Source organism: Gobius niger, assembly GCF_951799975.1.
Source record: "Gobius niger genome assembly, chromosome: 6".
Lineage (NCBI taxonomy): Eukaryota > Metazoa > Chordata > Actinopteri > Gobiiformes > Gobiidae > Gobius > Gobius niger.
Window position 1 is genome coordinate 6,670,399 of NC_136857.1, and position 16,087 is coordinate 6,686,485.

Consider the following 16,087-nt stretch of genomic DNA (forward strand, 5'->3'; position numbering starts at 1 on the left):
TAATGATGATGGCTCAGAGGGTAGAGTCGTCCAATAACTTTTGCTTGTTGCTTCTTTGACGCAATTTTTTGTGGCTTTTTCATCACTTTATAATTGTATTTTTTGCCTTTTGTTTATTTATGTTTTGTTGCATTTTCATCCTCATTTTTGTTGCTATTTTGACTTTTTTTCAAGAAGCTTTTAGATTTGGGTAAAGCCAAACTGGAGAAAATGTTGCTTATTTCAGGTGGGGGTTAAGAGGTTGATAAATAAAAGAAGTACCTTCTCTGGCGATGTGTGCCAATTCAACAAAATGCCTGAGGGCCACTAAAAATTCTGAGGGCCGCATTTGGCCTCCGGGCCGCGCTTTGGGCATCCCTGGTCTAAACCAAGGCAGCTGTGGTTACAATGTGTACTGTAATTATGCAGTATGGAGTGAATGAACAATGACTTCACTGTGACACAGACTTGTAAAGTGCAGTACAAGAGTAAGCCATTATAAATATAGTAAGAGTAGTAGTCAACATAGTGGTAGTAGTATTTGTAGAGTGATGTGAGTTTTAGAAGTAGGAGTACTTTATGGTAAATTCTAGTCACAGATAAAGTAATTTCTGAGTAAGTTCCTCCATCTCTATCCCATGTACTGTGAGTACGTAACACATTACCCAGACAAATTATAGCTCCTCGCTCTTTCTCTCCCATAACTCAATTAAGCAGAGATAACTGTAATCATGCTCATAGTTGGTGTCACTGGCAGCCACTCTCAAAATTAATTAAAAATATTGAATATGGACTTTTGAATGAGCGCACGAAGTGTTATCGATGGCTTTAGCGGTTATCCTTCCACATGATTCAGGGTCGGTAAGTGGAAGGCGGTTATTAAAACAATAGATGTGGTGTAATTTAAAGGAGTGACTGAGTGTGTGGGTCTGTCAGGAAGTAGGGCAATCTAATCAATTAATATTAGAGCGCTGCGAGGAAGGAGAGGTAGTGTGCACCGGGGTGTAGCTGCGAAGTGGTCTCTACCTCAAACTGGCATAGTTACAGAAGCAGTGCGGCATTTCAAGAGGTACAGAAAAACTACTTTTTCTTTTCAGGCTTCTGGCCAGTTTGCTCTCTGGATATCTCAACATTAATCATCTGGAAATAGTGTAATGCAAAATAAGCTTTTTTATGATTGCACTGATACAACATTTGTCCATAGATTTATATGGGCAATTGTCATTCAAAGGCACTTTCCTCTAAATGCATTTTTCTCAATTTCGGACGACAGCATCTCCACTTAAAGGAACAGGCCACAGTTTTTACATACTGAGATATGTTCTTACCTTAGTTGATTTGTACCTTGTCAGGTCTTCACATGTGCCCTCAGTCACGTAAACACAGCACAAACGGCGTAAGCATATAGCCGCTCCTCCTCTTCTCTATAGCCCCAAACGGAGCTCTTCAATATTTTCCCTATTTAAATACGCTTACGTGAAGTGTTCCACAATCCATGTATAGTTACACAAAATATAAAAAGGGGAACTATATTGTAAGGCGTAGTAACACCAGGAGTACTTTGGCGTCCGCACATTAAAGTGAAGATATTACTAAAACAGTGGCCTATTCCTTTAAAGTGTGTTTTGCGTTTGTTCCTAAAGAAATCCACACAGACTCATGGCACAATCACAAAATGTGACTTTAACAGCTTCAAATATTTTGACTTATTGTACTGGGGTCCATTTTCACGAAGAATGGAAACGAATCCGAATGCAATCATCTAATTCTCACAAGACGGTCATCATTATCACATGGAAAATCTGTCATGTTTGCAAGCATCTGTGCCACCTGCATTATTCAGAGCCCTTAGCAATGGAACAACTCAGTTAAACGGTGGGTTCCTGGTCGGCACACTTGCGAAGTTACCACTTAAGTATCTCCTTTTGTTGGACATTTATTTATTTGTTTTTACAGGGACAGTACACATGAATAAACTACTGTAAGTGAGTCCGTATTTGCTGTAAAGCTGCGTCTCAGGGCAAGGTGTCGAATGCCGGATGCCACAGACAGAGTAACAAACAACAGTGAAAAAAATCTATCTGTATAATTGTAGGAGTTAATGGGCTACATAAAAGCACAAATAATAAAAAAATATATACTAAGACTGCGCAGCTTGAGAGGTCTCAAAATGTTCATTGCTGGCACCACAAAATGACTTTTTGGGTGTGTGCTTGTCTTGGCTCTTGCTCGCTACTTAAAGGAACAGGCCAGCGGTTTTCCATACTGTGATATGTTCTTACCTGAGCTTAGACGAGTTGATGTGTACCTGTCTGGTCTCTGTGTGTGCCCGTGGAAGAGCTTGGTCGCTTCTAACTTCACCTCGTTTGGAGCCATAGGACTAAACTGGCTAACAACATCTTTGGTCATTGTGCTGAATACTGAGCGCACGCATAAAGACCAGACAGGTACGCAACTCGTCTAGGCTCAGGTAAGAACATATCTCAGTATGTAAAAATGGTGGCCTGTTCCTTTAATACTTTTTAGATATGTGTGTCGGCGAGGCAACTCGTTCTATAGGCTATAAAAGCACACAAACACAGCAAATACTATAATGCAGTACAACATAATGCATGACACAACTGCTGATCATAGTTATTTTCCGGTTGCTTTTGTTGCAACAGGCCGAAAAACAAAGAAAACGATCTGCTCTCAAATGTGAATTAATGAAATAAAATGAATTAGCATACAAAAGGGTCAGCTTATAACTAAGAAGATACAAAACTGAGGCAATGAATGGTATGAAGACCTTTATTGTAGCATGGCCATTTGATTAAAACATTGCTTACGAGTCAGCTCACTCTGACGAAGGCCGACGAGCGCTGAAAAGACCTTTTTAAACATTCATTTTCTTTAAATGCCTCAGTTTTGTATCTTTTTCAAATTAATTACAGTTTGTTTTGGTCAATTTAGTTGCACATTGGTTAGAAATGTCAAAGTGGCAGCTTTTATTATTTATTCCACACAGCACCGCAGCATATTAACCACTGAGGTCGCAGTGGTCAGTGAGTCTCCTACGTGTATTCCTTTCACAAAGCATGCAGGCATTTTAACAGCATTATCTCCGTGTTACTCGCTGCATTGTTCGCGCAGTACCAGTGCACAGACCGACAGCAGTCCAGAGTCCGGCCCTTTCTGCCCTCATTAAGTCAGATGTGGGTTTTTTTTAGGCTGCACAAGGCGTCTGCGCACAAGTCAATAACCCCAGAACAAACAGCCTGTATTGATCCGTTGCTGTCCATGCCATTGTTTGGAACTGAAGAGGAGGCGGATACTTGTGTGTTTCTTTTAAGGAGATGAGGGCCAGTCCAGGAGGATGCATCCCGGCCTGCGCTGTCATGGGGAAGGCTCGGCAGGTACAGTTTAGGTCAGGAGTCGGACATATATGGACCAGCCCAATTCTGTCAAGTGGAGAATAGGATGTAGGATGTGACTTTCTCAACTTGTGAGGAGAAGGTTTTTTTTTTTCTTCTGGTAACCTCAATCTGTCATTTGTACAAGTTTGAAGTAGGAAAGAGATCATGGCTCTCTATTGTAGTGTGTTTTTTTTAGTCTGATACAGCACTGTGAAGCCAAGAATACACTATTTGTGTTAATATGCTCAAAGCTGTGTATCTTATTATGTGTTGATGTGTGGTTATATTGATGTTTTGATGCAATAATCACATTTTAAACACAGTATGATAAAATCTATGGCAGCCTGTAATCTCTTAACCCCCGCCTTAACCAAGTGTATTTTCTCCAGTTTGGCTTTACCTGAATCTTAAAAGCTAAATGGCTGAAGAACTTACAGCCTCTAGGCCACTGTGACGCCACATTTGAAAGCAAAGGCCTACAAAACTGATGGTAACTTTTTTTAGTTGCGTTGTCACAAGTTTTATGTCCCATTTTTTAACATGTGTGTGTTTTTGTCACTTTTTATGCATTTTCCTACATTTTTTGTCACTTTTTTATTGTTTTATTGTTATTTTTCTTGCACATATTTGTCCATCTTTTTTGTTGCTTTTTGGTTGTGTTTTCATCCATGTTTTCGTCTCTATTTTGACCATTTTAGATCTGGGTAAACTGGAGAAAATGTGCTCGGTTCAGTTGGGGGTGAAAAAGACAAATTCAACCCTAAAGTCAACCAGAATTGTGAATGTGATAAAATTCCCCAAACTCTCTACAAAGACCAACAAAACAAAATGCTTGGTGCTGGTCTTAAAACATTTCTCTTCTGAATACTTGCTCTTCTTTCTTTCAGGCGCTTTGTGATTTGAATGGTTTTGTAAAGCACTTACAAGATGAAGCATTCACTTGACTGTGTCCTTCCATTTCTGAAACTTTTTTTTTTTTTTTTTTTACAAAAAGTCCACCTTACAATATGTCTGACCTTCCAAGAACCACGGAGCCAAGATCAAGATCAAAGCAGCACGAAAACTACTAAAAAGAGTCCAACATAATAAGCCTGGACTCATACATTACTAAAGCAGAAATGAAAATGTACCATGGTTTGAGAAACACTGCAGGAGAACCTTAAGTTGGACTGACTGCTTTGGTAGATTATACAATAAAAAGTGATGAAAAAGGAACGGGACGCACAAATTATTGAGCTGTGTTAAATAGGCACACTATTTTAGAAAGGACTGTTTTTGGGAGTCGTAGAGTTAAGTCCGGGGAGAATTTCAAATCCGGGTTTTTGTTACTACGTCAACAAATCCCTTGAGACAATGGGCTACTTGTCATTACCGGTCTGAGAGCTTATTTCATGTTCACGGATGCATTTACCACCCAGGCCCAGAACAAAGTATAGTTACGGCAGCCTGTCTCAAAAACGGACCCTTTTGAAGTCAAACTACAAAGCGGAAAGTGGCTTATGTGCTCTGTTCTGCCTCTCGTCTCATGAATTGGTGTTATGTTTGATAGATTATCAGTATTGAACTTGTTCCCCCTCTCTCTCCCTCTCTCTCTGTGCAGATGACTGAAGGCAGGCTGTGCCAAGTGCAGCTGCTCGATGACAGGAAGCTGGAGCTGCTGGTTCAGGTACAGCGTGCTGTGTGCATGGAGTTTGATATTTCTTAAAATAGAGAGACATCAGTGATTCTCAAACTTTTGACTTCATGATACACACCTGAAAATACATGAAGAGTTCATTTGCAGAAGCATATTGCATCGTTTTTATTTTATTTTTCAGAATCGTTTTGGAAATTTGTTCCTGTACTCTACAGATGACAGTTGTGTAAATTTGATTAAAGTGCATATGACAGGTTTTAATGCTTTTGAAAACATTACTTATTTAGATTAAAAATCTAAAATCTGTTGTAAGTAAATAATTATCTTTTTATTTTAGTGAAGCAATAATTTAATTAAGAAATGTTGGGCAGAAAATATATTTTTATTTGAATTTTTAGGCTGCTGACAGGAAGTGACATAGAGGACGGTAATATTCCATACAGACAGCATCTCTGGAATCGGCCATATTGGATCGCAGTTAAGGGGGAAAACAAAAAGGAGAAAAATCTAAACTTTCTCAAATTATTCAAAAACTACTTTAACAAATGCTGAATTATTGATATAGTTTTCTACTAAAGACAAGGGAAGAAGCAAAGTGGTTCCACAGCCCATAGTTACATAAATAATGGAGAATGCTAACATGAGGCTTCATGCTACACGCTAACGCTAGCTAGCGCTAGAAAATGGCTAAAAAGAGTGAAAAATTGTGTTTCCCAAAAGATTAAATTTCCCCCCTCGGCTAGACGCCGTCTGTATAGTTTGCGAAATTCCACAGTTACCATTGAGATCCGCCATCTTCATTATTCACGCTAAAGTAAAGAGAAATTTGCAAGCATACTTTGAGTTTTTCAATGGCACTTTTGTTTTTGCAAATTAACTATTCATATGGATTTTACTGGCTTAAATGGCATTGACTGCAAAAAGTCTAATCAAGGGCTAAGCTGGGGTGAAACCAGGTCTAAATCTGTCTTAAGAGAACGAAACCACTAAACCACTAAATCCTCACTATTTGGGAAAAAGTATTGTAAAAATCTTTATTGTCCATCTCCAACAGACTCAGAACAACATTCATTCCATCTTCATCTTCATCCCAATGTATATATCTGTCAGGACAACGTACAATTAAAAAAAGATAATGACTCGGCACAGCTGTGGAGACGTTTTTTATCACTTGGCACCACAGAGTAACGTTGCTCCGTGGTGCCAAGTGATAAAAACATTTGAGAGCTATGGGTGTTGTATGTAACTTCTACCTCTTGCTCGGTACTAAGTGTTTCTTGGATGTGAATGTTTGCTCGGCCCGACGACAACGCACAATTATCATCAGATTTTCACATCAGATTTTAGATGTGGAAGTAAATTTCCATCAGCAGTTCTATCAAAATTTAGCCTGGCTAACACCAGACTAAAATCACAAGTGATATTTAGTCTGGGGACCACCAATTCATTTTCTCGTAGGAGAGGTGTGGTTTACGATCGTCCATAGTCGTTTATTGGGCGATACGAAAAAAAAAAAAAGTCTATCATGCGTCTGCACGTAGCTATGGCCAATTGTATCATCGTATGAGATGACGTATGACGTACCCGCTGTAAACTTTTGAGCTAAACTATTTAGAACAAGGTCTAAAGCTTGATCGAAAAATAGCGTTGCGTCTGCTGCTGTCATGTTGGATCCGTAAATAAATGTTTTATTTATTTATCCGTAAATAAACTACAAGCTTCCGTATATCGAATAGCGCGTCATCGTCTTGCGTCCCTCCTCGCTCTGTGATTGGTTCCCAAATCCACCGGAAAATTTGGGCCATGGTCCCCAGGCTGTTGTGCAGTTCGAAATAATTCGAGCGCACACAGCAGCATGGCGTTAGCCAGGTTAATCAAAATTATGATTCCATTAGAATTTCCAAAGCTTTAAAGGCCAACACAATTTAATGCTTGGTACTGGCCTTGAAACATTCTGAATTATTAGAGTATCTGCTTTTTTTTCTTTAATGTGTTATCAACAGATCACTGCACACTGCCCAGTACATAATAACACGATACCACATAGTGTCACATACAGTAGGCCATGCATTTATGTAAAATATAGCAACATTATACAGCCTGACACAATTCACTGAAAGGAAATGCTGATGTAAAATGATAGTGTCACAATGATGATGCAGTTTAAAGCTAACATTAACTGTCCTTTCTGTTCAGCCAAAGCTTCTGTCGTACGAACTCCTCGACTTGGTGTCCTCCCATTTCAACCTCAAGGAGAAAGAATACTTTGGTCTGGCATATTCCGATGACAAGTATGTGTTTTTTTTAGCCGTTTGGAAAATTAGAAATTGCACTTGTTTTGAGGCTTAATGTTGTTTTTGTTAACAGTGGCCAGCGCAAGTGGCTGCAGATGGACCGCAGAGTTCTTGAACATGACTTTGCAAAGAAGACGGTGCCTATAGCCCTGAGTTTCCTGGTCAGGTAAGGATCTTTTGTTTTGTCATGCAAAGCACACAGTTTCCAGCAGGGAGCAGTCATTGCTGACATTGTTCTACCAAGGTTAAAGTCTGACACACTACTACCTTGAAACAGCGTGAATAATGAAGGCTTGGTCTGAATGTTGAAGAACAACTCTGATTAAAAACGAGTGTAAGATTGATTTATCCGGCAATTCTCAAAGTCAAAAACATCTACGGCAACAAAATACAAACCCCCCACAAATGATGTATCTAGTCTTTAATTAATTAACATATTTTCTGTTGTTGAAGGATGGTTTTACCAGACAGGCCAAATAGGGTGGATGGTAAGTGCGGAGAGACACTCAGCAACTTGTCAGAGCCAACATTTGAACCCACGATGCTTCGGCCAGAGCAAGTCTCTGCCATGTGTGCAGCGGTTATAATAACAACTGACTAGACCAGTGAAACCGCCCCTGCAAACGCTGGAGTCAGGCCTCGTCCAAACCCACATTCAAAACCCTGGCCCTGACAAATGCATCAAATTAAAAAAAATATTAAAAAAAAATAAACAAATGACAATATGCAATAAGTGTGTTTGCACCTGTAGCCCCTTCTCATTCATATTTGATTATTTTCAACATTGTAATTTGCTCGAATTAGGTCAATTATGACCTGACCCTCTGACCAGGCAAAGCTCTGGGCTGTAATCCCAGGCACCCTTCATGGAGAGGCCAAGGGTGGGGAACCACTGGACTAGACAGGTGGTTCCCAACCTTTTTTGTCACGTGCGCCCCTTGAGTCTTTAATTTGTACTCAAGTACCCCCTAAACTCTAAGGTGCAGCCAAGTATTTAGAAACTTATCCGCTAAACACTGATTTTTTGGTATTTAGCTGTGTATTGTGTTAAAAGTCAAGCAAAAAAAAAAACTCGTTACTGCAAGTGATCGTCGAAAAGAAGTTTCCTTTTCAAATAATATTGAAATTCTCCTTGTTTTTGGATCTGGAATATTTCCAAGTATCCCCTACTAAGTGCTTGCGTACTCCCTGGGGTCCACGTACCCCTGGTTGGAAAACAATGGACTAGACCATCAGCAGTACTGTCTTTTCATTTTCTGTAAATAACCATACAATGACTGTTGGCTAAATTCTGATTCAAGGTCATAATACATTTAAAGATATGGAAATGATTTGATGCTGATGTGCTAGGGGCACCAGACATCTCTTTGGGAACCACCCCATTTATTGAGGTTAAGGTAGCCTATACTTTATTGTACTACTTTATTGTAAAATTGTCCTCTGCATTTGACCCATCCTTTGATGCCGCGCTCGGTGGTCCATCTCCATAAATCGAGCCACCGCAATGGTTTGAAGATATACCTATTGTGCATGTTTTTGGTTGATGGAGGAAACTGGAGGAAATCCATCCAGACACGGGGGAAAGAAACATGCACACTTCACACAGAAAGGCCCGCATTGTCTGGGAATCGAACCCGGGACCTTCTTGCTGTGAGGCAGTAGCCACCATCATAATCTCCATCATGGCCACAGTTGATCACAAGAATACTGGCAATTCATTTTAAGATGCTATAGAATAATGTACAGCACACAGATTCATAATATTTTTCTTTTAATTCAAGCGATTTTGAACCATTGGTGTAAACTCTGAAGCATCTGTTTCTTAAAATGTACGAACCTACTGTATGTTTTGCCATTTAGTAGATGGGCAAATCTAGTTCAAAATGTGCATGCCTAATTTTAACCCGCATTAATCACACTATTGCTATTCCCCAGGTTTTATGTGGAGAGCATAACTCAACTGAAGGACATCATAACTGTGGAGCTGTTCTATCTGAATGCTAAGTCCGCTGTGTACAATGTGAGTGTTTTCAGTTTGTTGGTCTGCTCTTAAAACAATAGGGGCACTTGTTTTGTTGATGTTTCATAGCGGCTCCCCGGTGATTCACTGTCTGTCGACCCGGCTCTGTGGATTGTAGCTTCAGGGCAGACTTTTCACATGCGTTTCACTGGAATGCTAGAATTTACCCGAGCAGATAACGATCATGTTTGATGGGAGAAGGTTATTGCGGGGTTAGAGTGAGTTTGTCTGTGCTATGTTGAATGGATTCTGTCTCTTTGATTGTTATTTTGCCTGTTTACTTCTTTCAGGGACTTATTGAAGTGGAGAGCGAGAATGTCTTCAAGCTAGCTGCAAATGCCCTGCAGGTGACAAGACCACATTAGCATTATGTAAATACAGCATTTGCATTTTAGGCCATTTCTGAACTAACAAGAATGATTTGTGCACTAGGAGGCCAAAGGGGACTACACCAGGTAAGAACACGTCACAAACAGGATGTGACTATTTGCTACTACTTTTCCTGTGCAAATATCACTAAACAAGGGGTTATTTTTCACTAATCGGAAGGAAAGTGTGTATTTTTCAATATGTAGCAGTTCAATCCTCTGTCAAGTGTTAATGCTTCTGAATCTTTTTAAAATGCGCAGTAAAAAGCATATAAGAAAAATCGCAATGTTGTACAGTTGTTTCAATGTTGCCCAAGGACACAAGAGGTGGAATTGAATGGCCAAACATAGGATTTTTTTTTAATGCAAAATCTCTCTAACCACTTAGCTGCTGTGGGTCCAATTTAACAGATTTGCCTTCTGATCATATTGAATCACCAACAAAGAAAAAATCTACCTGTATGTGACCTGTTGGCTGAAGATAATGCCAAACCGTGATTGATAACCAATGAGAGGTGTTTAACAACAAGAGGACCAGTTATTATTTAGTGTTCTGCAAAGACACCCAGCAGGTCAATTGCGCTGTATAATGTGGAGGGCTGACAACAAAATCAATAGAGACGTTATGCGAGTCTTACTGAGTGCAGAGAAGCTATCACCAGAGTTCTAATGAGTCTCATAGAGCCGATAGAAGCGTACAGTGGAAGAGATGCATCACACATAAAGCTGGGTAGACTGAATGTTTTAAACAAGCAAGAGTTTTGTTACACTAAATGTATTACTATATCAGACAGGAGTGTGGCTTAGATACTGTAGCACAATCAATAGATAAGCTTTTTGAATGATTGTTACTGTCTTTTGTCCCTAATTTAGACGCCCATTCTGCCCAAATATAACATTAAATGGTCGCATTCAGTTTAAGATGCCAAATCACTTGACAGCTTATTTACAATCCACAGACAGTACAGACAGTATTTCAATACACGTTTGTCTTCCAGTGATGAAAACACAAGGAGTGACTTGAAAAAACTGCCTACATTGCCAACCAAAGTACTGAAGGAACACCCATCGTTGGGATACTGGTAGGTTGCACCACCTCTTGTATGCACTTCGAAGCATATTTTGCTCATAATATATTAATTCATTGTGATTTTGCAGTGAGGATCGAGTTATTGAGTTCTACAAAGAGCAGAAGGGAGTCTCGAGAGGACAGGCCATTGTGCAGTAAGTGAAGAAGTTACACTTGGCAGAAATGCGACTCGTTTCTTTGGGGGGCGGAACTTTACGTGATGTCACCCGCCCAGTATTGAGCCATATCTCGGATCTCTGGTTAAGCCGTATTTTGTACACTGCATTATGTAATAACTGTTCAAAATGTATTGGTGTAGCATTTTTAATTCTTTGTGTGATAAAGCCGCATTTTGTAATAAACTCTCTTGATAAATAATACAATTGATCACTACACACTATCAGGTTGAATAATAAACGCATCATTTACAAGACTTTTCCACAGTGTTGTTAACATGTATTAGCAAGTCAGCGTGCCGCCTTGATACAAATTGTTTTGCTCCTAGGTATCTGACTTTAGTTGAATCACTGCCGACATATGGGGTGCACTACTATGAAGTCAAGGTAGGTTTGACGCGGATGATTCATGTTAAATTATAGCTATCGGACCTTTCACTGATTTTGTCTGTAATTGTATGTTGTTGCTGTGCCTTAGGATAAACAGGGCATCCCGTGGTGGCTGGGAATCAGCTACAAAGGCATTGGCCAGTACGATCAGCAAGACAAGCTCAAACCGCGAAAGGTAAAATCTTCTTTTCAGTCCTTGCAAAGTCAGAAGATTGGAGAACAGTTTAAATAGTAGATTTTGGGCATCTTTCATCTATATAATGGTGGAAAAAGCCAGTATGTGGCCACACTGAAATACAGCTTTTATTGACTGTGCAGACACTGTTTAGGGTTTCTTTGGGCTTTCTCTTTTTAACAAACAAGATATGGTGTGTCATCAAAACAACGTCTTGTGAAACTGAAAGGTGGGGTCACTTGTTCTTAAACCCTTCTAATCTGAAATCAGGCGCTGCTTCTAACTCTACAATATATATTTTTTTGCCGTTTGTTAACTTGTGGAACAGATTGTGCAGGGTGTATACAGGGATTGCTACGGTTGTGGCGATGAGTCACCGGCTTTAATACGTGCATCATCTGTTTCTCTCAGACTGAGGTGAGGCTTCTGTCACAGCAGACGAGGCCAGACTTGAAAAAAGCTGGAATTCTCTTGGGTGTCGAGATATCTGGAAATACTTTCTCAAAGTCGTTCTAAGAAGAAGAAAAAGTTTTTTATACAGTAAACCTGCTTGACAAGTTTTATTTTTGTTTAATAAACTGCAACTGAGAATAATTAGTCAGTGAAAAACCTGGATTATTTGGGATCTTACTGGGGAGTTTAGAGATAAAGCTAATGACAAATAATGCACTTTACATAAACCTCTTAACCCCCACCTGAACTGAGCACATTGTCTCCAGTTTGGCTGTTTCCCAAATCTAAAAGATTCTTGAAAACGCAACAAAAATGTGACTAAAAAAACAAGGAAAAAGCAACAAAAACATGACAAAAAAAACAATTAAAAATAAACAAAAAAGCCAAAAAAAGGTTACAAAAACACAACAAAAAAGCAAGGAAAAAGCAACCAAAACTCTTCAAAATGTCACAATCACTTTTGTAGATCGTAGCTTTCAAATGAGGCGTTACTCTGTTGCTCTCCAGTCATGAAGCTTAGGTAGACTCGGGTAAAGCCAAACTGGAGAAAATGTGCTCAGTTCAGGTGGGGGTTAAGATGTTAAAGGGCAATAGGATGGACATGTTTATTTGTCATGGAAACAGTAAACACCAGTCATTCTCTCCAGCCAGCCATTTCTTCCATGGTAATGTTTTTTTTGAATCCCCTTAATTTAGGTCTTGCCAGCTGTAAGCATTCCTTTCAGCAGAGTGTGATGTGCTTTCAAGATACCGTAGAAGAGTCAAACACATTGGCAATCGATACTTTGTCTGTACTGGCCTTGCTCCAAAGTTGTGCAAGATCCTGGCATTGCACCTCATTGGGTCTTTGGTAAAGGGAACAGAGGTGATGTCAAAGGCAGAAAGAGGCTGGGCGGGAGGTGGAGCTCCTTGCATGTGTGTGTGTGTGTGTATTATGAGAATACCTGAGACAAGTCACAAGTTGACAGGAGACAGAGCAAACTGAGTGTTGTGTTAACACTGAAGCTATAGGGCGGATTTAATCACTTGACTAAACAGGACTTAAAGCCGTCATGAGGTGCACAGGTAAGACTAAAAGCTATTTGTATCGGTTGATATTTACAAAGTTAAATTTGATCTACATGCAGTTCCTTTTTAAACAACATTGCTTGTTTTATTGCATATTTCAGTTTCAGCTGCCTCTTATAATGCACCTCCCGAAAACAAACTACTTATGGAGCATTTTTACATTCTGCGTCGTACGGAACATAACGTCCTGCTGCCAAACCTTCGTTGCGTGCTCGTCACATTTTGTACAGACGTACTCTCGGGTCAGTGACTCACGACTTGCTCATACCTGGTCTGTCAGGGAGCACCTGTGAAAATGCAGTGAGCCGCAAATAGATAGGGTTGTGTACGGGAAAGAACATCAGTTGAATATAACCAAGAGCCATCCAGCTGTGTGCGTCCACGTCCAGACACTAATGACAGTTTGCATACAGTCTGGTATTTTTAATGACTATATTCAAAAGAGGCTTGTAAAAAACAAACGTATATTATTTCCAGTGCAATGTAGTGGTTGTACAACGTCAACAACTACTGCACTACATTAGATATTTGTGGTATCAGTAGGTACAGTATCTTTAAGGTGCACTCTCCAACTTGTTATGTGAAAAAGAAAGGTTGATATTTGTGCATAATTGACCTTGTAGGGACCCGTTGGTCACCATGCCGCCTTTACTTTCCATCATAGTGGTCTCTAGGAACGCTCCAGGATCAATTGTTTGGAAGGTTTTCACTGCTGACGGACCCTCTCACCAGAAAACCTACAAAACAATTGATCCTGGAGTGTTATAAAAAAGTAAAGGCGTCACGCTCTTCTGGGTCACTACAAGGTCAAATATGCACAAATACCAACTTTTTTTTTAACGCATAAAAAGTTGCATAATGCACCTTTAAGTTAAATAAAATATATCCTCCATAACTTTATATTAAGGGGAGGCTCATTAAGATTTAATGAAGGTTGCGGGTTTGGATTATATATATACATAGATATTAGTATAATGAGCAGGTTCTTAGTATCTTTACAAGCATCATTCATGACCTATTAATTTACCAATGCTTACTAATACCTTATTAATAATCAGCAAGCACCCCTTAATATAAAGTGTTGCCATTATTACTTATTTCAATCATTGGTGGCACTTTATTCACAGCAAGGTATTAACCAGGTAGTAGGATGGACATAGCCCTTATCTAAAGACCCACACCGACTATTGTATAGCATAGTAATATGATTAATCAAATCCTTACTCTTGTCCTGACCCTGTTTAAAGACTGTAAATGATCAGGACACACTGCTTGAATTTAGTAATAATATGGAAACTGTGCTACATTATGTCTCATCATTCCTAGTTACTGTGATATTTCTTTATGTATGTCTACGGTATTACTGTGCTGTAAAGTCAAAGGTTATGTCAGTGTAGTATATTGTTGGCTCTCTCTGCTCCCTTTTGGATACTTTGCAAAATTGTATCTTGGAGAATGGAGTAAAAATGTTGATTCTTGCTCTTTAAAGTGACTACATTAGTAATAAATGTCTAATATTTGTAACAGCAAAAAATGTTGGTGCTGCTGTTTATTAACATGGCAATATGTTCTGCTCGATACTTTCCAGTTGTACCAATGGAAGCAGCTTGAGAACCTGTATTTCCGGGAGAAGAAGTTCGCCGTAGAAGTAAACGATCCGCATAGGTGAGCAGGCGCATCATTTATACAGAGATTATTACATTTCTTCACTCCCCTGTGTGATATTAGTCAATATAATGTGTTCTTCTTGTGTTACAGGAGAGCAGTTACTAAGCGGACGTTTGGACAGACAGGCCTCCTCATCCACACGTGGTACGCCAGCCACTCGCTCATCAAAACCATCTGGGTAATGGCCATAAGTCAGCACCAGTTCTACCTGGACAGAAAGCAAACCAAAGTAAGATTTGTTTGTCTTAATGTCTGTAAAAAATGGTTCCTGGTGTTTACATTGACATCAATTTGGTATTTAGGCTAAGCTAGGAACAACAAGAAGTCTAGAAGAAATTGCGATGGATCTGACAGAACAAGGAGGAACAAAAGTCACCAAACTTGGAGAGGCCGGGGTTAAGAACGATTTGATCACTGCCAGCAATGGAAGCTTGGTGTCCACAGGTGATTAGAACATTGTGTAAAAAATGGTTCCGATTAATTGCAAAGTGATGTAGTCAAGTAAATGATTCTAATGTTTCCTTACAGAATCAGGAGACTCTGAGATGAGTGAAGAGCAGAAAAAGGAGAAGCTGTGTGAGCTGAGAAAGAAAGAGCAGGAAATCCAGGATATTCTCAACAAGAAGACAAAAGAGCTAAAAAGGATTTGCCTGAGAGAGGCGGTAAGAAATCAATCCTGCCATGCCTTAATGGAGATTTTATACACATTATTCTGAACTTTTACTATAGGAAGGCCTCTGCATAGGCTGAACTTGCTTTACTAAGTGAAAGTCTTTGTTTTAGGAGCTGACGGGCAAACTGCCAAAAGAGTATCCACTGAATGCTGGAGAAAGACCTCCACATATCCGACGGCGAGTTGGCACCGCGTTCAAGTTAGATGACCTTTTCCCCTACAATGAGGTCTGTATACGATCTATAAACTGGACGTAAAGCCTTTATGGAGCAATTTACACATTTTGTAGCACATAAAGGTGAATAAAGTAAGGATAATTTGTTTTATGCGCACAGGACCCTATCCTCAGAAATCTGGAGAGTAGGTTTGCCCTGCAGCAGAAGATTGTGGAAGCGGCTAAGAAACTTGCAAATGAATCAGAGCTGTGTAAAACAGTCAAGAAGAAGAGGAGAAGGAACTGTCTGGACGCTATGCACAAACTGCAGCAAATCGAGGACGAGATGAACCAGTACAGAGTGAAGAAAGGCAAGAAGCCCACACAGCGTGCCTCTGTCATCATCGCAGGTGCTGTATATTTACCTGTGACTGCATTAACAGCATCATAAACATGATCCCATTATGACTTATTCTTGCTGTGCAGATGCACTGCCTCGCTCAGACTGCGGCTCTTTGTCGAGCCTCCCTCAGGATGACGGTTAGTCACAAACAGTCTGTAGATACATT

General features: G+C 39.8%; 1 protein-coding gene across 2 annotated transcripts in view; it reads left to right on the forward strand.

The window, feature by feature from the left end:
* Positions 1-16,087, forward strand: part of frmd4bb (FERM domain containing 4Bb) — a 37,894-nt gene that overhangs the window by 18,293 nt on the left and 3,514 nt on the right. For both annotated transcript variants that reach the window (XM_079557688.1, XM_079557687.1), the window contains exons 3-19: positions 4,975-5,040; positions 7,207-7,301; positions 7,378-7,470; positions 9,240-9,324; positions 9,615-9,671; positions 9,757-9,779; positions 10,691-10,774; positions 10,851-10,916; positions 11,267-11,324; positions 11,416-11,502; positions 14,612-14,688; positions 14,782-14,920; positions 14,994-15,135; positions 15,220-15,353; positions 15,475-15,591; positions 15,700-15,928; positions 16,005-16,058. In XM_079557688.1, the coding sequence (XP_079413814.1) occupies positions 4,975-5,040; positions 7,207-7,301; positions 7,378-7,470; positions 9,240-9,324; positions 9,615-9,671; positions 9,757-9,779; positions 10,691-10,774; positions 10,851-10,916; positions 11,267-11,324; positions 11,416-11,502; positions 14,612-14,688; positions 14,782-14,920; positions 14,994-15,135; positions 15,220-15,353; positions 15,475-15,591; positions 15,700-15,928; positions 16,005-16,058 (1,606 nt within the window). The remainder of the gene's footprint in view (positions 1-4,974; positions 5,041-7,206; positions 7,302-7,377; positions 7,471-9,239; positions 9,325-9,614; positions 9,672-9,756; positions 9,780-10,690; positions 10,775-10,850; positions 10,917-11,266; positions 11,325-11,415; positions 11,503-14,611; positions 14,689-14,781; positions 14,921-14,993; positions 15,136-15,219; positions 15,354-15,474; positions 15,592-15,699; positions 15,929-16,004; positions 16,059-16,087) is intronic.